Source organism: Sphaerodactylus townsendi, linkage group LG09 (assembly GCF_021028975.2).
Source record: "Sphaerodactylus townsendi isolate TG3544 linkage group LG09, MPM_Stown_v2.3, whole genome shotgun sequence".
NCBI lineage: Eukaryota > Metazoa > Chordata > Lepidosauria > Squamata > Sphaerodactylidae > Sphaerodactylus > Sphaerodactylus townsendi.
In genome coordinates this window covers 25,543,557-25,568,451 of record NC_059433.1, presented here as the reverse complement: position 1 = coordinate 25,568,451, position 24,895 = coordinate 25,543,557, and the positions used below count along the sequence as shown (strand labels likewise).

General features: G+C 41.2%; 1 protein-coding gene across 1 annotated transcript in view; it reads right to left on the bottom strand.

Moving 5' to 3' along the window:
* Nucleotides 1-2,746: 2,746 nt before the first annotated feature.
* The window catches only part of RANBP9 (RAN binding protein 9), a 48,045-nt gene continuing 25,896 nt past the window's right edge, over nt 2,747-24,895 (bottom strand). The window contains exons 3-14 of the mRNA XM_048507924.1: nt 21,261-21,313; nt 18,625-18,789; nt 17,425-17,447; nt 15,613-15,797; nt 12,734-12,846; nt 10,298-10,406; nt 9,464-9,654; nt 7,938-8,085; nt 6,021-6,142; nt 4,957-5,108; nt 4,233-4,344; nt 2,747-3,713 (exon numbers count right to left, since the gene is read on the bottom strand). Of these exons, the coding sequence (XP_048363881.1) occupies nt 3,583-3,713; nt 4,233-4,344; nt 4,957-5,108; nt 6,021-6,142; nt 7,938-8,085; nt 9,464-9,654; nt 10,298-10,406; nt 12,734-12,846; nt 15,613-15,797; nt 17,425-17,447; nt 18,625-18,789; nt 21,261-21,313 (1,504 nt within the window). The 3' untranslated portion in view covers nt 2,747-3,582. The remainder of the gene's footprint in view (nt 3,714-4,232; nt 4,345-4,956; nt 5,109-6,020; nt 6,143-7,937; nt 8,086-9,463; nt 9,655-10,297; nt 10,407-12,733; nt 12,847-15,612; nt 15,798-17,424; nt 17,448-18,624; nt 18,790-21,260; nt 21,314-24,895) is intronic.

Below are 24,895 nucleotides of genomic sequence, written 5' to 3'. Positions count from 1 at the left end.
CCCCCCCCCCCCCCCACCCCCCCCCCCCCCCACCCCCCCCCCCCCCCACCCCCCCCCCCCCCCACCCCCCCCCCCCCCCACCCCCCCCCCCCCCCACCCCCCCCCCCCCCCACCCCCCCCCCCCCCCACCCCCCCCCCCCCCCACCCCCCCCCCCCCCCACCCCCCCCCCCCCCCACCCCCCCCCCCCCCCACCCCCCCCCCCCCCCACCCCCCCCCCCCCCCACCCCCCCCCCCCCCCACCCCCCCCCCCCCCCACCCCCCCCCCCCCCCACCCCCCCCCCCCCCCACCCCCCCCCCCCCCCACCCCCCCCCCCCCCCACCCCCCCCCCCCCCCACCCCCCCCCCCCCCCACCCCCCCCCCCCCCCACCCCCCCCCCCCCCCACCCCCCCCCCCCCCCACCCCCCCCCCCCCCCACCCCCCCCCCCCCCCACCCCCCCCCCCCCCCACCCCCCCCCCCCCCCACCCCCCCCCCCCCCCACCCCCCCCCCCCCCCACCCCCCCCCCCCCCCACCCCCCCCCCCCCCCACCCCCATGGCAGGGGCTGTTGGGATTTGTAGTCCATGAACATCTGGAGAGCCGCAGGTTGCAGACCCCTTCACTAGAACAAAGTGTGACTTGGAGGTGACTTCAATGTCTTTAGCATTCCAGATCCAAGCGTTCTTCTATATAGCAGAAACTGTTTGCAAGTAGCAAGCTAGCACAACGGGGTGCGGAGTGAGCTCTACTTTCACGTGCTACTTCTCTGGCGGAGGGTTTTTTTGGAAAAAAAATTACCCGAAGTAGCGACTCCATTTGCAACCTAAAATGGCTCAGTCATCCTACTATTTCAGGGTTTGACCGTCTCATTTTGGGGCAGGTGTGGAACAGCAAGGTGGGAAAGAGAGACTCCTATGTACACTAGCCACACCTCCTTCATCGGGTCTCCTGAGGAACTAAGACGAGGCTCTCCCTTTTCAAGTCTTCTGTGTGTTGCTGCCCTCTGGTGGAAAAGAGTGGACCGTGTCTGCCAAAAAGGAAATCTGGTGGCAGCTTTGAGAAGCAAACGCAAACCTAGAATTCAGTAGGTGCTCAAACCAATCACATTGCTGTTTCTGGTTCTCTTCTCTGGGCTTCTCTGAGGTCCAGATCAGAGGTGGGATCCAGCAGGTTCTCACAGGTTACTAATTATTTGTGTGTGCCGAGAGGGGGTTACTAATTGGTGATTTTGCCACGTGATTTTTGCCTTAGTTACGCCCCTCCTCTCAGCAGTAGTGCGCAGAACTTGAAGCAGTCTAGCAGGAGGTGCACCGGCGTGCGTGGCAGCCTGCGCCTGCGTGCATTCATTTCCCGCCCAAGGACCGGCGCAGTGGCTGCGTCCTTGCCACAGCCCCACCCAGGAATGCCCCACCCCCGGAATGCCCGGCCATGCCCCCGTAGTGCCCCACCCAGCCCCATTGGCGCTATGCCACAGTTTGAATCCCACCACCATGGGAACCTGTTACTAAAATTTTTGGATCCCACCACTGGTCCAAATGGTATCAGGTATGAAGATGTACATCATTTCGGCTCCCTCTGGCTCTTCCATGGAAGCAGTTAATTTAATTATTGCTGCTTCTGAGGTAAAACAACCAAGGCAGAGGTTCCCATTCTGACTTGAAATGAGAAGCTGTTTGGTGAGGAGCTCCGTACGAGGCCAGATAAACTTTCTTTATAACTTTTTAGAAATCTTTTAGAAAATCTTTTTAATGGGCTTTAACTCAAAGCTGTTAAAGCCTACAGACAAAACTAATCAACTTCCCAGATACTTATTGCAGCAGTTGAGAAGGAAAAGCGGGTGAATATGGGGTGTAGGAAGCGTCAGAGAGATGCAGAGGAAAATCCTCCCCCAACAGCCAAACAACTTAAAATTGCTGACTTTTATAACATCCAAGATCCTACTGTAAACCGCCTCTCGGCTCTAACTGTATTGGAAGATGAAAGAGTGGATGATAAGGAGGCAAGACGACCTTGTGAAAATACAAAGTACTTCATTTCAAGCCATCTGTGAGGTCTTCACCTTTGACAAGGACTTAGAGGGTATTGTCTAGTGCAGGGGTCTGCAACCTGCGGCTCTCCAGATGTTCATGGACTACAATTCCCATCAGCCCAATTGGCCATGGTGGCAGGGGCTGATGGGAATTGTAGTCCATGAACATCTGGAGAGCTGCAGGTTGCAGACTCCTGTCATAGATTTTCTAGGTTTTGGATTCTCTGGCACACTTTAGCGGTTAGTGTTGAAGTACAATCTGAGAGACCCAGATGGGAATCCCTACTCATGCCATGGAAGCTGGATGGGTGACCGTGGCCAATTACATACTGTCATTCTAATCTAAATCTACCTGCTGTGAGGATAAAATGGAGTAGAGGAGAGCCATGTAAACAGCATTGGGTGCCCACTGGGGAGACAGGAAATGAAGTCAATAAAACCCCTTTGAAGTCCACAACCCCCTGCTTACCTGCAGCTGTGTATTGTGTAAACACATCTTTCTATTAGCAACCCAGACAATGTAAAGTTTGGCTCAAAGACCATCAAGTCTCACTTTCATTGAGAGAACGAGACCTAAACTGCTTCCATGCACCTGATCGCCGCTTTGAGCCATGTTCAGACCTAGTGAGGTGCAGCAATGTGACTCTGTCCCAACATTTGCAGGCTTGAGGCAACACAAATTTACCTGCTCAAATTTAAAACACTGCACACGAGCAAAGAGGGACAGTCAGCCACCCTACCATATGTAGAAGTATTTAATGGCTGGTTAATTATGATATCACTACATTTTATTGCAATAGAGTACTTGTTCAAGCACTTTTAAAAATGCAGGGTGTACAAAGATTAAATTAAGACTGAAATTGACTAAATATTTGGTTTTTATATAAATAGGCCATAACCACACTGTGTTGACATGTAATACTGTTATAATACAACAGTTAAACAGGTGAGTCTACAACATAAGTTGTCTGCAGTTAAACAGGAAACATAGTTGAAAAGACCATGTTAAAACAAAAACCACTAGGAAACAGGTTGAGATTGTAAGTAGCAACAAACATATTCACTCAGCTCCTGAGTATTTCAAGTTTTACAGTACACATTAAAAATATTTCTTCCCATCAATACTATACAGCCAAACTGTCAGGTACTTAAGCATTTTGCAAATTACACTGATTGAGCTATGTAATAATGGGGTGGAAGTTGACAAATTCTCCTGCTTGAATTTTACATCACCCACATACTAACACATCCACAACATTTTCTATTTGCTCCATTTTTACCCACCTTTCAAGGAAGGTGAGACCTTTTTGGTTTGTCTGGAAGATTTCTCTAAAGGGTTTGTCAATCTGATGTTACCAATGATGTTTAACTCTGGTTAAAGATGGAAAATTCTCCTAACAGTAGATTAGAAAATCATTTGCGTCATGCTGTAAACTAGGAAGCAATGTAAAGCAACAGACCTGTCCATAGTACATAATTAAAAAAAAAAAATCCAAACTCCAATCTGCAGAGCTGGTCTACTTTCATGGTGAATATATGCCACATTATACATCTCGGACATCTTCATATGCATAGCTAGTGTAGATAGTCTTCCACTGTGGCAAATGCACAGGATCCAATTCCTGATCGGGCCATCAGTCCTAGACACTGCGAAGCCTGTCCCATTGCAAGGGCAAGTGGAGGTTGCTTTGGTAGATTGTGTGTTTCTGGACAAAACAAAATGGAAGTCCTTTAGTACTTTTTTCCTGGAGTATAAGATGTGACAAACATCTCAACCCCATTGCATCTTCACCCATTGTCTTTTAAGGAACAAAGCTATCAGCTAATGCTCCCCAACTTTTGTCAATGCTATCATCACCTCTTCAGTTAGTAGTTCTACAACTATATATTTTTTTATGTTAAATGTCAAAACTTGGTGAATGATAACATTTACAGGGTACTTGTTAAGGTACTAGGCCTGATGCTAGAAGTGTCCATAAATGCTTGCTTCTGTAATTTATCCCTGCGGCACAGTGAATGTCTTTTACTATGGATGGAAATAATGACTACTGTAAACATTTACTGAAGCCGCCGCTGCTATTTACTAGCATCCGAATTTTCTGATATTTTCCAATACCACTTAAGAATTGTCACACGTCACTGCTTTTACATACCCTGCAATGGTGCTTTTAACTTTGTTTACCTTAAGCAAAATATCAACAAGACGAGAGAAAAATAGGCCTCACCTAGTATTGCACTATTGAGAACTGAACACACAGGTTCTCTCTGAATGGGGTCCAGTTGGTTTCCTACTGGACTGCTCCAGGGATCTGAATACGCAAGTAAACTGAAGGCATCCTGTTGAGAGAGATCCAAGTTTAATTTCATCCACACCAAGGTGTATAGAATTCTTCCACAAATATTTCCTGAGCTGTTGTAATGGGCTGGTGATTTACAATTTGCCAAGGCACACAGTTGCAGATACCACTTTATGAGTTTTAAAATTATTGAAAGGCATGTCAATTCTAGGTAGTTTTAAAAAGCTATACAGTGTTTAAGCAAATGGTCACTAGAAGTGCATTATGTACTGTGTGCATAAGCTGGTTTCATTTAGTCAAGTGTTACAAGGTCTTTTTCCTAGGAAATCTGATTGCACTATTCTATCTGCTTTGAGCAAAATTTTTAAAAGGAACTAAATTACCATCTTTACAAGTCAAACTGTGATTCCTTTGTACTACTTGTTTGTTATTCGCTATTACATTACTATTGTGAAGAAACTGGTGCAGTCGCAACATTAGCTCACAAAAAAAGCGAGTCAGCCAGCACAAAATGGCCAATTTCACACTAACAAATGGGAATGTTCGTATTCAGATTCTAAGTCAAAAAAATTTCATTAAATCGTTGCCTGGGGGAAAGGCTGGGCAAAGTATCAAGTATCACCACACAAGCGTCTATTTTTATACTACTTACTTTCAGCATCTTCTTATTGGCTGTGTTTTTGCCACATTCTCTTCTGAGCTGCTCGCTCATTGCTTGCAACTCTCTGCCAAAGTGAATCATTCTTTCAATAGCTGCTTGGCTGCCCCCACACAGTTGACGTCTTAACTGACTGGAGTCAACTTCTATAACACACACAAGGAAAAATTACTAAGACAAAACAACTTTGAGCCTACACAACTACTCATTTAACTAGACGAATATCAGCAGTAGCAGCTATTCAAGATCTGATTTATCCGTAACTCCAATTTACACATAAAATGAAGACAAATCACACATCAGCAATAGATAAAACCAATGGAACAAAGAATAGACTATAACACCCCCTCCCCCAGATTAACATGATTGGCAAATTAAAACAGTTTGACTACTATTTAAAAAAAGGTCCAAGAGTCTAAGATTAAGGTTACATTCAGATCACAATAAATCATGGCTTATTGTAATGTCTGAAAGCAGTCGATACAAAGTGTGGTTTGTTGACTGGCACAAAACTAGCATTTTTAGCTAGCTTGTGAACCACTTATGCTTCTTGTGACATCTGAACTCAAACCGTCTTTCGATTTGTGCCAACACTCAGCTGCAGTACAGGAGCATGTCCTTCCTGCTGGGAGGAGAGACATCAAGAAGACAAGCCAAGGTTTATACAAAAAGCAGAACATGTTAATCATGGGATGGCCACTCCCGCAAGTTCCTTGAGGGTTCCCACAATTCAATTTCTGAAACTTTCCTCTGATTCAAATTCAGCTAGAAGAGGGAGGAGGCAGGTTGCTCTCCCCGCCCCACCCCCCATCCAGTTTTCAAGGATCCAGCAAATCCAGCAAAGGATTTTCAGGGAACTGTAGGAAGATGACATGCCTCACCTACTCTTTCCACAAGTTTTTTCCTGTAGAGTCCAACTGTAAGGCTTTGCATGACACACTAATTTTGTACGACTTTCTAGGCAAAAATGTATTTGAAAGTTAAGACGATTTTATTTGGGACTGTCTGTAAGTATAGACAAAGTGACTGGAAGGATCGTTAAAAATATAACTGCAAACCCATTTCTGTGTCGCATTCTTCCATTTCATGATCATGTTTAGAACTGCCATTTAGGAAGCCGTTGGATGATGTCTCTGTAATTCCATTGGAGTAGTGATCTGTTTCCATATCTACGTCGTTGCTGATGAAAGACAGAAATGCATAATTAACTTTGCCAAGATTTCCAGTTGGTTGCCATTTTAAAGTTTCACTTCTTTACGTCACACAACCTAACTAATGCTATTTTGAGATATGAGAAAAACATTACAGATATTTTAATGTTATTTACAGTTTGCTTTTCTCACTGAAAGTGTAAATTAATGCAGTCATATAGTGGAACATCCCACAAGCAATGTAATAGGATTAGGATTGTGGAAATTAAAAAGAATAAACATCTGGAACAAAATGGAAACAGAGTATAAATCACTAACACAGCATATTAAATGATCCGGAAATTACACAATGGTATAATACATGCAGCAACAGATGGTTCATACTATACACAATATAGTTCACAGTTCCTTTCCCTAAAAATGCCTTCCTGAATATCACCTTGGCATCACCTTGCCAGGCGAGTGGGAGCCCTTCCCAACCTCATCAGGCAAGCCATTCCATAAGATGGGGGCAGTTATGGGCAGTAACTGATGTTATTCATTTGTAGGGTGGGACCTGTATAAGGTCTGCTCAAATGAGAGAAACTGTTTGGTGGAGTTTTGGGTGGAAACTGGTCCCATGGACTTGATGGCACAAGGCCATGAAGGGCTTTAGGCATGGCAGTCAACACCTTGGACGGCCTCAGTAACTGATGGGCAGCCAATGGAGTGACTGCAGAATGAGGCTAATAGGGAACTACCAAGTTCCTGATAACTGAGCTGTGGCACTCTGCACCACCTGGAGCAGTGGTTCTCAACCTGGGGGTCAGGACCCCTTTGGGAGTCAAATGACCCCTTCACAGGGGTCGCCTAAAACTCTCTGCATCAGTATTCTCCATCTGTAAAATGGATAAATGTTAGGGTTGGGGGTCACCACATCATGAGGAATTGTATTAAAGGATCACAGCATTAGGAAGGTTGAGAACCACTGACCTAGAGTCTCTAAGTTGACTTTGAAGACTTACATAGAGTGCATAACAGTAGTCTAGTATCAGTGTGGCCACAGCAAACATCCAGATGGCCAGATTGGTTGTGTCAGGAGGGGGGCTATCTTCAGAGCTAAAGTAGGTTGTATTTTTTTACAGCTGCATTACCTTGCTTCTCCAGCAGTAATGTTGGCGCCAGTATAATCCCTAAGACCTTGACTGAGTCACCAAGGGCCAGCCAGATACCACTGAAGGTGAGACCATGGTGTCTTTCAAGATTTCTGCCATCCCAACCAGCATTACCTCTGAGTGTCAGTCTCTGTTTTCAACTTATATCATGTTATGTTGAATTACACGTATCAGTTTTGTTAATGTTATTTTACGACTGAAAAAACGTAATTGCTAAATAATCCACCAGCTTGCAGTATGAAGTATGATTCAAAGACCTAAAATCCTCATCAATTATCTAAAATATTAGCCATCTATCAATGATCCCATTTTAGATTTATTTTACAGGAGCCCCTTTAATAGCATGATGATATAAGAATACACACAGAGAGAAAACAGGAAATTATTAACTGATTTTATCTTCTGGCTCTTGACTGATTATGGAAATAAGCAATATTCTTAGCAGACCAAAAAAACAATATTTGGAGAACTACAGTGTCTAATTTTTTCAGTTCTAAACTCTCAGATCCAGGGTGGGTAACAATTTCAATATAAGCAGCAAGATGAATATTTACTACTTTCTGAAAGTGAAATGAGCAAATGTTGACACTATCTTCAACTAATTTTCTAATGAAAAAAGAAGTAGCGGTAAAGCACAGGTTAAGCATATGACTGAGCTGAGTTCACTCACCTGGAGTAGTTGTTAATCTGCTGTGACCGTGTTACATTTATGCTATTAAGTTCTGGTACATTCAAACTGATGGGCTGATGTTTACTGTGACAGTAAGACTGATGTGCTTTGTTTGATATCACCCCATTACTGCAATTACTTTCAAAACCTAGAACAAAGAAGTTTTTTAAAGTTTGTTTTAAAGGAGTTGAACTAGAGTGCCTGCAAATGGAGAATTCATGAAAAACCTACACTTTCTCCAATTTTCCCTTCCTCTACCAGTCTCATGTATAGTTGCTGCTGAGGGTTAGATGAACAACATGCTATTTAACACAAAAAGCAACAACAGATGAGGGGTGGACAAAACCACCCCTTTTGCTCTGTTCACAGAAGGGGGAGTGGTCTAGTCTGATTCTGTTTCTTTGATAAAGCCTTCTGTTGCCACATTAAGCATTTTGTTCATAAATCTTCAGTCACTTTATGGGGTCTGCTATATGACGGGGAAGTGGGTAAAATCTGTTTCTAACAAGTCAGGAGGTTGGATTTCCATAATATTTTAAAAAATAATATTAATGGTGCATTTTCATAAATCCCATGCAAGTTGCTTGTTGATGAGGAAAGACACAAAACAAACCAACCACAATCCAACCCAAGTTGGATTCTCAGGACACCCCACGAGCAGGTAAACCTAAAAGAGTTCTCTCCTTGCCTCCAAAGTCTTATCATGATGGTGCCCGTTATCTGCTCTACAGTGGGCTGAAGTATTGCTGTTCCACCAAAAACCACCCATTAGCCATTCAGGAAGAAGGGTCACTGAATGAGGAAAGGAATTCTAATGTTGCTTGCTTCTCAAACCGAAGACAGTGATGGAGTCAACGAAAGATCAGATCGTTCCTTACTTTTTACAAATGTTTACAAGGTGGCAAGAAGAAAGGGAACTGTGAAAGTATAGGCCAGCTAAGTAAGATTGAGGTTCATAATTTGTTCCTCTATTTCTTTTGGTACTTAGTTCTCAGTGGGTGGTTCTGTACACATCATACCAGCAAAAAAAAAATACCAGCTTTGGACTCTCTGGGTAATGAATAGCTTAAAGTTTGTACTGCCACCCTCTTGGGGCATGTATGTTTCTGTAAATTAAACTACTGAGTTTATTTCATTTTGGAAGCTGCTATGAATCCTCAGTGTGAGAAAAGTGGTATTAAAATGCACTTGAATAATTTTAAGAATATTCCAACAAACATTAATGAATGATGTGGCCACAAAACTACACAGATACATATTAAGCTGTCATATCCATCCCTGGATTAATCAGGGTTGAATTACGGAGACTGTTCACAAGACTATACTCTACTGCTGGGAACAGAGTGCAGAGCTGTTAATTATTGCTACTAAAGCTAGGCAGTTATTGCCAAGGCAATGGAAAAACCACCAACAAATTTTGCAGGACACCAACCAACACACAGCTAACAATGGAGAAGAAAAAACTCTTAAGATTTCAGAAGATGTCATACAGAAGTTGTCAATTTCTGCTACCTTGACCAACTCACCAGAACAATGTGTGCTATTTCCTTTGCCTGTGGCTAAATTGTGAATATTCATTCCATGGCTTGGGCTCATACTGGGACTACTGAATGATCGAGGACTAACAGGATAACTATCTTGAGATTTTGGGCTGTGCCCTCCTAGACATCGTACTTCGCTGTCTGTACCGTTGACCATTTCTATGAACTGGCGCACCCTAGGACAAATAAGGAATGAGTTAGCTTATGGAGACAAAATAATTTTTAAACTTCTTACTGAGTTTCACATATTACTAAACACCTAGTGTCATGTATAATGTTACAGAAGTACTTCCCTATCACAAGGATGTCACTAGCTACAAAATAAGATGTTTATCATGCTAAAAAAACTTTTCCAGAAATTTGGGCACTGGGTGGGGCAGATTAGAAAGGATCTAATACAAATCAGTATGATTTATTTGTGTATTTTGTTCTGAGTGAATTCTTGTAGGGAGGAGTGGATGTTTTCTTAACAAAAAACAGAGATGAAGCTGCAATAGTACAGAGGACATGGCCAAAATGCATGAAGCTTCAGAGACTGCAAGCTGATACTATCTTACCGTTGTGTATCTTTCCTACAGAATCACCAAAGTTGGGAACTTTTTTTAAAAAAAATAGCATTTTCAGGATCAATATATACAGCCAATACAGAGCTAATATCTTGTCTGATAAAATTTACTAAACAAGTACCACAATGCAAGATTCCTAAACAAAATAATCTACTATGGAAGCTTTAAAGGTCATGACTACATACACTCATTCTACACTCCGCCTAATTAGACAGCTTTTTATGAAAAGTCACATACTTTACTTGAAACTCACTTCAAAGCAAATAAAAGATTAGGATTTCTTTCTAATAAACTTGGGTACAGCTGTTGTGTCGTTTCAATGGCTTCTCCCATTCTTCCGGCTAATACCAGCTTCTGAATTCCTGTGAACAAAAGTAAAAGATATCATCTTAAACTGTACATCGTACCACATTTAAGTACTCCTGTGTCCCTTCAAATTCTATGAAAGACTTAAGTATGCGATTAATTCCCATTGAATCCATGGAAATTATGTGAGTAGATTTTTTAAAGGGCGTAAATGGGTAGAAAACAACTGCAAATGGGTAGCATTTTCTCGGAACACTGACAAATGTTTTATGACTGAATCAGTATATTCTCTCTGTATTTTACATATACAATTTTGCCTGCCAGAATATAGCAATAAACCTTTCATCTAAGTCAAAGGCTAATTAAATAGTAAGGCTTCAAGCTTCAGTCAGTCCATTTGGTTGACAAAAATATATGTTATATTTAGTACAAAACTGATATCCAATGCTAATTGGTGGAGATGAAATTAAAGTGCACACTGTTTATTTTAAACACAAGTTCCACACTGCTGAAGAAACCACGAATGTAGCCTGGAAGCAGTTTTTGGATAGATGAGAACTAACAAACTGAAACTTAATCGTGATAAAATAGAGGTGTTATTGCTAGACTGGGTCTGACCTGGGAACAGGGAGATTCTCTTTTTTTGGGTGGGCTGCACTCCCTATAAAGAAGCAGGTTTGTAGCTTGGGGGTGCTGCTGAACCTTGACCTCCTACTGGATAAACAGGTGACAAGAGTGGCCAGGGGCACCTTTTACTACCTTCGGCTGGGCAGTAAAGATCTTGCTAATTTTGTGCATACACTAGTAATATCTGCTGTAGTCTATGTGGAGGTGTCCTTGAAGACTGTCTGAAAGCCACAGTTGGTACAGAATGTTACAGCCAGAATGCTGGTTGGAATGGGCCGTAGGGGTCACATCATTCCAATCTGGTTTCGATGACATGGGCTCCTAATTTACTTTCTGACCAAATTCAAGGTGCTGGTATTGATGTGAGATTTTCATTATGTAAATACTTTGTGTTTTACTTCTGTGTTTCAACGCTGAGTTTTACGTGTATACTGCTATGATTTACAGTGCAGGTCTGTAAAATAAGAAACAGGGGGCTGGATGGGTTATTGAAGTACATTTGGATGGGAGTTGTACCTTAGGGGACAGAGGTGATGGATTACGGAGAAAAAAGGAGTGTTCAATGCGTGAGAGAGGGGAAGTGAGGGAAATACATCTGGGTAGAAGTCATTAGCCCAAGAGGCAAGTTAGGCTGGTAACTTCCACAAAGCTTTATTTCCTACATGGCAAGTGAGAAAATAAGCCTTTGTGGCTAAGTTTATTTATGGAATTTTAGAGAAACAAGAATTGTTCAACTATTTGGAACCATTATGATGCTTTACTTCTAAATAAACTCCATCTTTAAGAGTAAAGGATTCCATTTTACCCCAGAGCCACCCCTGCTTGCTAACAATTCTGTCATTCTACCTTATATAACTGAGCCATACTATTCTTTGGTTCCAACTAGGTATTCGAGTCTTTGATGGAAGCACAAATGGAACAGGGAATGCTAAGGAAGGCCCGGAGACAGCATTACACACATCACCTCATAACACTACAGGAAGTGCCTTTACAAAAGTTACACATAAAGGGGTCACAGAAAGAGTGAAAATGTTACCTTGACAAGGCTTGGGGGCAGCATACCTCTGAAATACTGCCTACTCTCATATGAACCTACATGACCACTCCAGCCATGTTTGGAGGCCCTGTTTCAGTGCCTTAGCCATCTGAGGCTAGACAGGTGGCAATCTGATAAGAACATCACCTCCCCAGAGTGATGTTCCCTCACTAATTCTTATTAGCCCTTCTTCATGTCTATGTGCTTCCGTGAGTTTATATTTTGTACCTGTTTATATCATGTTTTATTTGTTTTAGATACTTTCTATTTTTGTGTTTTAAGTTATTTTTAATGTCTAAAACTTTTTAATGTTTGCCACCTTGGGAACCCTGCGTTTGATAGAAAAGAGGCATAGAAATGTTTTAAATAAAAATTATGGTATGTTGTTACAAGAAGGAGAAAGAAAATATTATTGATTGCATGTTTTACCATAGCAGTCTTGTTCCCCAAGTTATGTCATTCCTCCAACTATCTTGCAAAGGGATTTCTTAAAAGACAGTTTAATAACTCTCTCAACTGCTGTCACCCCAATTGCAAATAAAAGGCATTTTTCTCTGCACCACTTTTGAAGCTGTTTTACTGCAGAGGGTCTAATAATAAGCAACTGATAAGAGAAATCTATGCGACAACATTTCACAGGTCATACAATGAGATAAGTTTTTATATTTAAAATTCCTCTTCTATCTTCATTCTTTGGAGCACAACATTGGGCAGGCTTACTTTGCCTATTTTTAATGGAAGCTAGTTCTTCTAGGACTGTCTGATCAGTAGATCTCGCAAAGGCCTCCGCTGTTGCACAGTACCCATGATGTACCAAGTAAGATGAAACCATTCTGTACAAAAAATAAAACAACATAAATTAAAATACAGCACGAAAGCAAAATTCCAAATTCTTCAAAATTGTTTAATAAATGGGTTTACTTTGCAGAATAGATTGTGTAATTTAATAAGTTATTGATCTCAATTTGATGTCAACAAAATCTTCCTCTAATGGAAGGTTCTTCTTTCAGAGGAATGGAAATGTTCTGCCTCTCATCCTATTATGGGTCAGTGAGGTCTGCAAAGCTAGGATTCTGCAGGACCAGAAACCCTTAGGAACAACATGAGGGGTGAACTGGAGGTCTGCTGCCAAAAAATGGAATCAGTGAAAACTGTCCCATCAGCAGAAAGTTTAGTTGGGCTCCAGTCTATTAGTTACAGAGGTATCTATAGTGTGAACGAACAGCTTCCATCTGGGTCAAATTGTTCCTTCACTCCAAGTGAAGTTCTCCAGCGGAAAGGAACCAATGAATCGAGCACTGAGGTTTTATATTTTGTCAAGGTAGCGATGTTATGTTATTAGGCAAGTATCTCCATATAGCTTTGTTTCCCATTATGAGAATACAAATCATGGGATAACAAAAAAATTAAGGTAATAATAACCATGGGGCCACTGATTCTATTTTCCACAAGAGAAAATTTAATATGATTGCCAAAAATAATAACTTTAATGGAACAGGCAATAAAGCATATGAAATGGTGTGGCCCTACAGATATGTAACAACATGTGTAATAAAGCGTAGTGTTAGGCAAAGGAATAGGACTTGCACTCCACTGTACTCTAGGACAGCGATGGCGAACCTATGGCACGGGTGCCAGAGGTGGCACTCAGAGCCATTTCTGTGGGCACGCGTGCACAGAGTCCGTCATGTGGAGGGATGGAAAATCACACACACCCCCACACACACATATCTAGGCTGGCCTGGGTGCAACCGTTTACCTGGGAGTAAGCTCGGTTGCTGGCAATGGGGCTTGCTTCTGAGTAAACTCTCCTAGGTTTGTGATTCACCCATTCGAAACATTGTATGGTTGCTTCACCAAGCTTATTCCCGAGTAACACATTTCTAAACAAAACCTCAGTATTCAAATTGAATTGCCGTTTTGGCACTTTGCGATAAATGTGGGTTTTGGGTTGCAATTTGGGCACTCGGTCTTGAAAAGGTTCGCCATCACTGCTCTAGGATTACCAGGCCCCGCTGGGGTGGAGGTTCCACCACCTTGAGGTCCCTTCCCCCACTACTGATCAGCTGGCCAGGATGGGGATGAACTGGCATCAAAAGAGGCCTAGGCTAGTGTAGATAGGAACTCGGCACTGTCACTTCCAGAGCGCACCAAAAGTGACGTAATTGTGTCGCTGACATGAGACACTGGTATTTGGGCAAAGCCTCTACATTAAAAATTACTTCTATTGTAGCCTTTGCGCAAATGCCAGAATGTTCAAGGATTTTTTAGCCTAGACCTCTCTTCTCTGCCGGTAAGTCCACCTGCCCCATTCTGCTGATTGCCTGGCAACCCAATCACCCATTATTTTGCCCAAATAAGCAAATTTAGTTCAAATTTAATTTCAGTAAGCAGACACTGTGTTGGCAAAGCAGCAGTCCTGCAGGAGGTAAGTGTGGGACATTTGTTAAGTAAGATTATGGAAAAAGGAATGCACCAAGAGTTACCCACTTTCATCCAATCAGAACCACAGGAGGAAAGTTTAGCATTCTAGCTATACAATAGTAAGATAAAAATATTTTTTTAACTATCCTAATCATATCCACGCACATATGGCTTTCCGAACTGGAAAGATAAAAATCTTGTAATGTTGACATTCCATGGTGATATGTTCACCTTAGCAGAAATCGAGAAGAGAGCTCTTGCTACATATAATGTGCCTATTGTTCTGATGTTACATATGTATATTTCGTTAGAAATAGGAAAGACACAATTCAAAGATGTACCTATATCTTTAAACTAATACATGGGAAGCAAGCCCTAACATAAAAAATGATAAGCACAGCAGCAACTTTCCATATTACTCAATCCAAGCTGACAGATACTGAAGACAAGAACCATAACACAGATCCTGTTAACTGACTACATCTGATAATTACTTTACTGTCAACATTTGGGACAAAAGCTAATCCGGCTACAAAAACCCATTGTTTCTCTTTCTTTGGAGGTTTTTAAAGAGAGGCTAAATGGCCCTCCGGGGATCGGGCGGTATATAAATCAAATAAATAAATAAATAAAATAAAAATCTGTCAGAAGTGCTTTGATTGAGTGTTCCTGCATTGCAAGGGGCTGGACTTGATGGTCCTTGGGGTCTCTTCCCTTTGCTTCTGTGATTCATACTGAAGTATTTTACAGAACAAAACTGACCAGTTATATAAGAGAGATGTTATAAATTCCGCATATGTGTTTATATATAAAATTCACTTAGTATGTTGGCCTTCCCCAGAAACTGACAGCAAATTTTAATTGGGGCAAGCTAACTTGGATTGGCACAATCATGAATCTACTGAACATGGTGACTTCAGCTAGATTAGATCCTACAATTTTATTCTGCTAAATCCTCCTTCAAAGGAGAGAGACTTCCTCCAACAGACGAAGATCTTTTCTGAGGAAGACAAGTTCGTCTTGAAGGAAGCATCTCTTTTGGAAGAAGGCTCGGTGGAAGTGAATCATGTGATCCACCCCAATGGTATACAAATGCAGTTTACCGATTTTTGAAAACCTGTCTATTTAGTTTGGATAGTGAACTGAGCAAGCATTCAGTATTTTCAAATCCTTACTTTTGGATCATTGTCTGCCATTCTCCTTCCCGGTCACCTATAGGAAATCTGTCAATCTGAGCCTGAATTTTGGTTCTCCATTCTCGCATATAGTCTTCAATATCGAACACAAAAGGATGCTGCCCAAAATTTGCATCTACCACTTCTCCTGGAGTTTGAAGTCCTACTGTCGGGTACAGGTTTGGCTGAAAGAAATCACTATGATTAATAGTCTGTATTATTTTTCAAATTAAAAAACCCTCTGCATTCAAGGAACAAGTATTAATAATTGTCAAAGGTGAAAAGCGAAATTTCTGAAAGCTCCACACATAAACAAACAAATAGTGAAGCATCAATCAGGTTCTAGTATTCTCTGATCATATACGGAACAATAAATACAATATAGCCTGTTATTATATTAAATCGCACACAGGCATACTCTTCTAATCAGATTCAATCAGTGCTTTTTAATATGTTCTCAGTAAGTGTGTGTGTGCAGATGTAAAGCATTCAACTTAGATGTGCAAAGTCTCAGATTAAGTATTCTTCAGGTAGCAGGACTGCAAAAGACGACTGTAGCAGGCTTTAGAAAAGCACTACAAGTGAGCATCAGGGTAGACAGAATTCTGGTCTACCATTAGATTAAGACCAGTCTCATGTTTTGTTCTAAGATCAAGAATCCTCAAATATACTCTGTTCCACAGAAATATAATAGTTTGGTCAGTTGAGAGCATTTATGCCAAAATGTATTTTTACTTTCAAACAGATGGGGAGAGCAGGGTTAGGTAGGCACCAGGACCCAGGCAGAGCATTTTACAACAAAGAAGGTCCAGCATGTTTTGTTCTGTGGCAGAGGAATATTCAACCCCATTATCATCTTTCTGTGGTTTCCCCAAGGTCTTCTTAACACCAGAAACAGGCCTAGAAGAAGGAGGTTTGGCTTTATACCCTGCTTTCTTCAACCATAAGGAGGACTTTGTTAAGATATTTGTTGAGAAGTCTAAGGCACTGGAAGAATATACTTTTCTCCCTAAGTTGTCTAATTTCATCCCCTCCTTATCCTTTGGAAAGGGACCCAGATGGTAACAAGATGCAAGCACCTCACTAACCACCAAGTTGGGCATGGGGTTATGGAAAAGAAATTCAGACTGTTCCTGTTAATCTTATATAGGTTTTCCACATTTTTAGTGGAAGTTTGACTTGAAGACATCCACCCAACAGAAAACAGAAATAGGTAACCTGAAAATATTTCAAAATAATGGCTCAGGCCAGCCCAAGTTTCTCAGATCTAAGAAGCTAAGTACAGGTCAGCCCTGGTTAATATTCAGAAGAAAGACCACCAAGGAAATCCAGGGCAGCTCCACACAGGCAGGCAATGGCAAACCACCTCTGTTCATCTCTTGCCTTGAAAACCCTTTGTGGTTGCAGCTTTGTGGTTGAAGCTGTGATTTGACAGCACTTTGCACCACTAATGTCCCTTGCAGGGGATTTCAGTCTGTGGGCAAATAAAGATCATGTGTACACGTACTAGACAGCTTTTGCCCTGACGTGGATGCCTCAAGCTAGCTCCACTTTGTCAGAACTCAAAAGCTAAGTAGGGTCAGTTCTGGTTCCACCAGGACAGGGGACCACTCAGGAAGTCCAAAATTGCAACACCCAGGCAAGCGATAGCAAACCACCTCTGCTAGTCTTTTGCCATGACACTTCTATGGATACTATGGAGTTGCCATAAGTCAGCAGTGACTTAACAGAACTTTCCATCCCCAACATGAAAACGTTAAGAAAGTTTATACTTTACAGAATGTTATTTTCTGTACAAATTGTTTAACTTACCGGCAAATCCGTGAAAGCAATACCTGGAATTAAGAGACATGAATTAAAATTTGTGCTGTCATATTCACATTTACAGTCAATACACACCATATCTTAGAGGCCTTGCAGTCAAAGAGTAGTATTTCATGTGCAAATAAGTAGTGTTTCTGGTATAGATATTTCATCTGATGGTTAAAATATTTCACATTACCTAAACATTAGGCAGGCAAGGTAGGCAAAAGCCACCTCCAACATTAAACAGAGGCAAGCAGACGATAGGGAGCAAAATCGTGAGGGGTGAGACAGCTACTCAAAGGGAAAGGGGAGCAAAGCCTGTGACTGGGAAATAACAAAAGGGGGAACACTGAGGTGCTAGCAGGGGACAGATGAGATTCTGGTTGGTTTCCTTTTTGTGCTGTCTAATGCACAGATTCATTTTAAACTGAAAAACAGTGCAAGTGTGCCTTTCTTCTCTGAATGTTACCTTGCATTCTGGCAGCAGATCAAACATACAAAGTAATTCTCAGTTTATCGGCTGATTCTGCCTCTCAGAGAAATTATTCTGTAGGTGTTTCCACCATGTTGTGTCAAAATTCCAAAGGTGGCCACAGGGTCAAAATGATGGGTACCCCTGAACTAAAGTTACAACAGAGTGCAATAATTATCAATATGTAAATGTAATTTTCCATTTCCACAGGGGGAAAAAAAGAGATCCTAACCAGTCACTTGTCCAAAATTAATTTTGCTTTGATAACTGCTAACACTGAAGGGGAAAAATCTGTTTCAAATTACTTGAACACATATAATCATAGAATAACTCACTAAGATAAGTTTTGGAAATTAAAATCAGCGCATATACAGACTTCACATAATTTGATTCTCAGTACCCCAAAAGGTACAGTACCCCCAAAAGGCTGAAGTCCTAGTGCAAAATGAGTGCCTTCCTAGATCTGATGTAAAATGCTCTTCGCACTTCTGATCTCTCTTTAGCTAGGGACTAAGTGAACGACCGACCGACAGACAGACAGACAGACAGACAGACAGACAGACAGACAGACAGACAGACAGACAGACAGACAGACAGACAGACAGACAGACAGACAGACAGACAGACAGACAGACAGACAGACAGACAGACAGACAGACAGACAGACAGACAGACAGGTTAGAAATCTATCACATTTGATATTCACAGAACTCAATTATTACTGATTTTTGTACCCAAACTATGTCCGTTCTTGGTGTAGAAGCAGGTATTGTTGATAAGGTTTACACAACAGCCAATGACATCACCAGTAGTGAATGTTGGGCCATAGGGTTGTCCAGTTCCAGAAGAACAAAATGAGTGTCCGTCTCCATGGTAACCATATGAATGTTTATCCCAACCTAAAACAAAAATTAGACATATATGGACCTTTACCATGTCACTATGAAAGACCAAGAAACAAATACAATAGGCTGAATCCTAAAAATGACACCATAAGACTTTCTTGGAAGTAGTTCTTTCCTTAATACCTGTGACTTCCAAAAAGGCACTGACAGGGAGAAGGTAACTCCAAAGACAAACAAAAACCCTCACACCAACCAAGCAGGAGGAGAAATCAGGCAATATCATTCCTATTCCTTCAGTCAGTGAATTGAATGGGGGGTGTTTTTGTTTTTTTGCTGCAGGAGGCTCCAAAGATGGTAGAAATAAGGTAATTCAATATGATTCCCCAATCTCATTGCAGGATCCCATGCAATGTGGGTTTTTGCCTGTGGAGGATCCACTCAGCAGGGCTTGTGCAGGGCACTCAACATCAGAGAGCTGTTGTAAGAAGGAGAAGATCCACTGTTCACAGAAACTTGAATGTGGAAGTGTGGAGTTCCCAGAGATTATGATGCCAACAGTTTTGCAGCTCACCTTCTTCCCTACTAAAAACAATGGAATTTTCTTCTTCTGATGGAAGAATGAGGAAAGGTGATATTGTCCCTTCTCACTCCACTGCGGCTCACCAAACTCCCAACATACACAGCTATTATGCCATACTAAGTCCCGTGACCCTAGAAATCAACTTTTCTGGTACTGGAAAGGACTGCTTGCAAGAAGAAAGCAGGTAAGGTCCACAACCATCCGTACCTTCTACTGATGAATCACTGAATTCAACTCATTTTCAAGCAGGTACTTATTGCTTGAATATGACTAGTTTTCTCTTCAACTAATATTTGATAATCTGTTTGATAATACACTACTGAGAACTTCAATGTGTTTATTAGGTTATAAAGTTCAACTTGATATCCAAATATGCTGTTAAGCCATTCTGACTGTATGAATGTTTCTGTCCACATATCACACTTCCCCTTTCTTTACTCAATTTGTATTTTCTATATTTATTCTTCCCTACTTCTGATGAGTTTTATGCTACCAAAGCAGCAAAGTAAGTTTAGACATAAGGAAGTACAGGTCTTCTGATTGAAAATAATGTTCCTTTAAAAGTCCCATGCACTGAGGGCCAGCTGTGAACAGTGAAAGGCTTCCAAACCTTATTTTCAGATATTTCTGCTATCATGAGAAAAACATCAGAATTAGGAAATACCAGTCTTTCAGTTTCAAATTTATTCATAAATGACCTGGAAGTAGGGGTGGGTAGCGTGATGGCCAAGTTTGCAGGTGATACCAAATTATGTAGGGTGGTGAGAACCACAAAGGATTGCGAAGAGCTCCAAGCGGACCTTGATAAATTAGGTGAGTGGGCTCAGAAATGGCAATGCAGTTCAATGTAGCAAAATGCAAAGTGATGCACATAGGGGCAAAAAATTTAAACTTCACATACACGCTACAGGGGTCAGTGCTATCAGTCACAGACCAGGAAAGGGATTTAGGCGTCTTAGTTGATAGTTCCATGGGAATGTCAACTCAATGCATGGCAGCTGGAAAAAAGGCAAACTCTATGCTGGGGATCATTAGAAAAGGAATTGAGAATAAAACTGCAAAGATTGTCATGCCCTTATATAAAGCAGTGGTGCGACCGCACTTGGAGTACTGTGTCCAGTTCTGGTCGCCGCATCTCAAAAAGGATATTGAGGAGATAGAAAAAGTGCAGAGAAGGGCAACAAGGATGATTGAGGGACTGGAGCACCTTCCCTATGAGGAGAGGCTGCAGCGTTTGGGACTCTTCAGTTTGGAGAGGAGGCGGCTGAGGGGGGATATGATTGAAGTCTACAAAATTATGCATGGGGTAGAAAATGTTGACAGAGAGAAATTTTTCTCTCTTTCTCACAATACTAGAACCAGGGGGCATTCATTGAAAATGCTGGGGGGAAGAATTAGGACTAATAAAAGGAAACACTTCTTCACGCAACGTGTGATTGGTGTTTGATAGCTTTAAAAGGGGCTTGGACAGATTTATGGAGGAGAAGTCGATTTATGGCTACCAATCTTGATCCTCCTTGATCTGAGATTGCAAATGCCTTAACAGACCAGGTGATCGGGAGCAACAGCCGCAGAAGGCCATTGCGTTCACATCCTACATGTGAGCTCCCAAAGGCACCTGGTGGGCCACTGCGAGTAGCAGAGAGCTGGACTAGATGGACTTTGGTCTGATCCAGCTGGCTTGTTCTTATGTTCTTATGTTCTTAAATATTGCTGACCTGATCCAGGAAAAATGAGACATTTCATCAGGTCAGCAATATCCAACTGCACATCCCTAAACCCACGCACACTTCACTTCAGATTCCAATTTACGCATTCCAAATAACAATAAAATCACAGTCAATAGAGCATTGTCATTTGAAAAAAAAATATGTTCAAAATCAAGTGAAAATATACTACAGAAACAAGCAATGCTTTAAAATCAAAAGAAATATTTTCCTCATACCTGGTAGTCTGTTCATATTCACACCTTGAGCAGATAGGCCAATTCCCATATAACTGTAGTGGTGAAAGAAGACAGTTTATCTTAGGTTTCATTAAGTTATCACTTCAATCAAAGCTACTAGAAAATCCACATATTTCTACTAAATTAACTGAGTATAATTAAAATCCATTTCCTGAATGGCAGAAATACAGTTATGAACGTTTGGCAATAGGGAAACAGGAAACCATTATGGTGTCAAGAAGCAGAAATAGTAGCGGCAGTAACAGCAGGCCAATGAAACAAACAACTATCTACCGATTGTCCCCAGCTAACCAATAATTTGTTGGACAGTTTTATTTGCAGCCTCTTATAGACACAGGTTAAGTTCAGATATGGCGCCAAAGCATGGTTTAATTAAACCGTGGCAAGTAAGTCTGGATTACAGACACTTCACTGGCTATAGTTAGGAAGGGACCATAGAACACTATAATTCTGCAATGCCAAGTACATGTGGGCTGCATTGGTGAAAGTCCTTTATACAGTCTAGATAGATGCATAATGTAAAACTTAATATTTTGACACTTGGGATAAAGTAGCTTCATATGAGCTGGCCTCAAACCTCTTCTTTATTCTGCCTTCAACACACTGTGACCCAAAAATCGATATTATGTGATTGGAATAGGTGTATGCAAATGAAGCGGATTTGTATTCATTTACATACCATTTTGACTGCAAATGGATAGACATTAGTCTGAAATTGACAGGGTCTGTTATGCAGGAAGATGAATTGGAAGTGGATTTGAACACTATGGTAAAGCAAGACAAAGTTCACTTTTGAACATTTTGTTTCATCAGAATATTCGATGTTTTCAAGGCTTCTCCTCTACAGTTTTAAAACTCTCTTAGTCACCAACGGATTCATTCAAACACAGATATGAACAAGTAATGTTTAACCAAAAAAAGCCATATATTTTATCTTTTATGGATGGACTAATTTTTATGGAAGCCAAAGTCTGCATCAGGGAATTTTCTTAATTCTTGCTTTGCTCAAGTTTCATTACACAACAGGGACCACTGTGGCATGGCTCTGGCTATCAATTCTGGGCTTTTTCACACAATCCACCCCAATTCCTACTGCCAAATAGTTACTTTCCACATGAGACAAATTAATTTCACTTCTAATCTGCTAATTGCAATGGCCCATATTCTGGGACTCTCACAAATATGTGTCCCAAAAATCTCATACAGCAGGCACACATACAAGCGCAGATCCATTCAAGAAAACACACACACACAAACCACACACCGCTTCCATCTACCTCCCTCCAGTGTTTTTGCCCAGAATCTCTGCTGCATTCAGTCCATCTGTCTTCAGTAGACAGAATGGTTAGATTAAGAGCTTCAAACGAAGACACCCTGCTGGACCACACAGAAAGGGCCTATTTTATAGTCAAAATACTAACAGTATTTTATTAGAACATATTTTACATATAATGCATTGAAGTTGTTTGGACAGCCCGATTCAAGTGGGAGCTCTGCAGCGGCTGGGGACGTTACGGCAATGGTGGCACTGTGCCGCCTCCAAGGGATGTTTCAGCAGCACAACACACATTTAACAACCAAAAAACCAGCCACCTGGAAAAATCCCATTGGAAAAAATGACTTGCACCATGATTTCTTCCCGTGTAAGACTGCAGGTAGGGAGAGGGGCATTCCCAGGCTGAAACCCCAGTGGAAGCCTGGAAGGCCCCTGGCTAGCCCCTTGCTATGTCATCATGTTCTCCTAGCCAACATGGCTTGTGGGCAACAGGATCGTTTGGGTTTGGGTACCATGGAGCTATGGAGCACCCATACATTGGCATTTGCTCTCTCTGTCAGAGTAGGTGCCTCTTAGGCTGATGGTGTGGCCAAACACATCAGCACAGCCCTGCAGCACTTCCACAACCTAGTTCACCCACATTCTGGATTGGGAAGCAGCAGTTTCCAAACTTTTCAGGTCACTGCCCATTTGGTTCCATAAACAGTCTCACCAACTTATAAAAAACATTATTTAGAACAGCAGTTTGCATGACCTGAAAAGTAGATAACAATAAAATTCAAAACAGTAACTATTCAAAATCTAATTGAAACTTTTAAATTTAATTTATTCAACAAAATTGATGAACTTGATCCAGTGATACCAGCAAATCTGATGTAACACATTTAATAACTACTTCACTATTCAGTAAATTCATAATGCAATGGATGGGCTTGATGAAGTAATGCCAGTTCCCCAATGTCTAGTTTAAAGTTGCTTAGCAGGACTCTTAAATCACTATGTTCAGTAATCTGAAGTCAACTTCTTTATATGGAGAGAAGTTGTGTGACCATACTAAAAGTACATTTCACCAAATATGGTGTTGGAAATACAACAAGGAGCTTCTTAACCACTGTCTGTATTGTAGTTGTTAGTTCTTTTTTTTAACTACCTCAACTTGCCCACTATCTAAAAATAGGTTTATTTCCCAATCTGGAATTTTCAACCAAAGAAGATCCTCAAATCATTCAACATATCTTCACACAGCATATTCAAATGGTTGCACAAAACTCAGATCATAATCTTGTATCCCATTTTTCTCTTCTAGCTCAAACAGGCTTAGAAAATGTATAGCTTACAACAGCCTATATTGCATTTATTCAAAGGTAACTTTGAAATAAGACACAGAGACAACAGATTTAGCCTTAATAAGACTGACCTCATTTCCCTTGCAACTGCAAATTCATTTCATTGAATTTTGCAAATAGCTCTGACAAGTAACGTCTTGACTGGTCACTGAGCAGTCAAAAAACTCCCCAATAGTGTCAAAAAGGTCATAAATGTGTCTCATGCAGTTAGCCAATGAACATCTGAAGCAGCAGATGTTCAAAATCTTCATCATTCTCAACACAGAGCTCCTGTAATAGTTGATCATTGAGACAATGGACTTGAATTTTATTCACTGAAACAATGAGTGCATAATGATTTGAGCAGGTGATCACTGAGTGTTTCTGCAACCGGACATTGGCAACTAATAACAATTAATGGAAAATACATCTCGCACTGCTTTTTTCCAGAAGTGCACACAGTCACAGTAGTGAAAAGTCATCAATAGTGCTCCATCAGTTGCACAAGGAAGTCCATTAGTAAGTGGAATTTTCTTTGTCTTTGAACAACTGCTCAACTTCACAACACCAACAGGATCTGATCTTAGTTGCCTTGCAAGTAACAACTCTGAAGTCAAACTTCACATAACCAAGAGGCAAAGATTCATTGCCTGGCAAAGATGACTCAACCAGCTGTAATGCAATTTCTGTTCTTCTTAGTATGCTTCTACATTTTCAGCCATTTCATCTATACATCTTTGCACAGAGAGCAGAATCATCTTATTTTTATCGTCTGGTGACTTATGCAAAGCAGTACTCAGAAGCTCACCAACTGCTGGTAGGATGAGTTCCTCACCAACTGTATAAAGATTTCTAGACAGCCATCAACAATGAAATGCTGTAGGAAGCATACAAACCATCAGTGTTTTGTTGTGAAGCATTGCAAAGCATGCTTGACAAAACCGAAAACTGTCACAAAGTGATTGAAAAAAAATTAAGTTCTGGTCTGCCTTGTCAGAGTGTACCTTTTTCAA